The 318-nt window shown below is 59.7% G+C and overlaps 1 protein-coding gene across 1 annotated transcript in view; it reads right to left on the bottom strand.

The window, feature by feature from the left end:
- Positions 1–277, bottom strand: part of QARS (glutaminyl-tRNA synthetase) — a gene marked incomplete at its 3' end in the record, with an annotated part of 2,365 nt that extends 2,088 nt beyond the window's left edge. Inside the window, exons 1-2 of the mRNA XM_010020591.1 lie at positions 209–277; positions 42–138 (exon numbers count right to left, since the gene is read on the bottom strand). Coding sequence (XP_010018893.1) covers positions 42–138; positions 209–277 — 166 coding nt within the window. The remainder of the gene's footprint in view (positions 1–41; positions 139–208) is intronic.
- Positions 278–318: the final 41 nt, after the last annotated feature.

The following is a 318-nucleotide window of genomic DNA, read 5'->3' on the forward strand; positions in this document are numbered from 1 at the left end:
GCGCAGCTATTGGGTATGCGGCCTTGTCACTCAGCAGGACAACACCGTCCCGGTTCTCAGCCTCTCCCTTCTCCTCCTCCTCACCTTCGGCTTCTTTTCCAGGTCAGCTTCTGTCTTTGGCCCCAGCAAATGCAGCACCTGAAGAAAAGAGACACAAACAGGAGTAGAAAAGGCTCCTGATGCCCCAAGCCCTGGAGGTGGCCCTCACCCAGCGCTGCAGGATGTGTCCAGCACTGGTCCCTCCTATAGGACAGGCCAGGAGGCCCACGCTGGGCATGGCACCAACAGGGAACACCACCCCAATCACCCGTGACCCGC

This window comes from Nestor notabilis, unplaced genomic scaffold, assembly GCF_000696875.1.
Source record: "Nestor notabilis isolate BGI_N333 unplaced genomic scaffold, ASM69687v1 scaffold21778, whole genome shotgun sequence".
Classification (NCBI taxonomy): Eukaryota; Metazoa; Chordata; class Aves; order Psittaciformes; family Psittacidae; genus Nestor; species Nestor notabilis.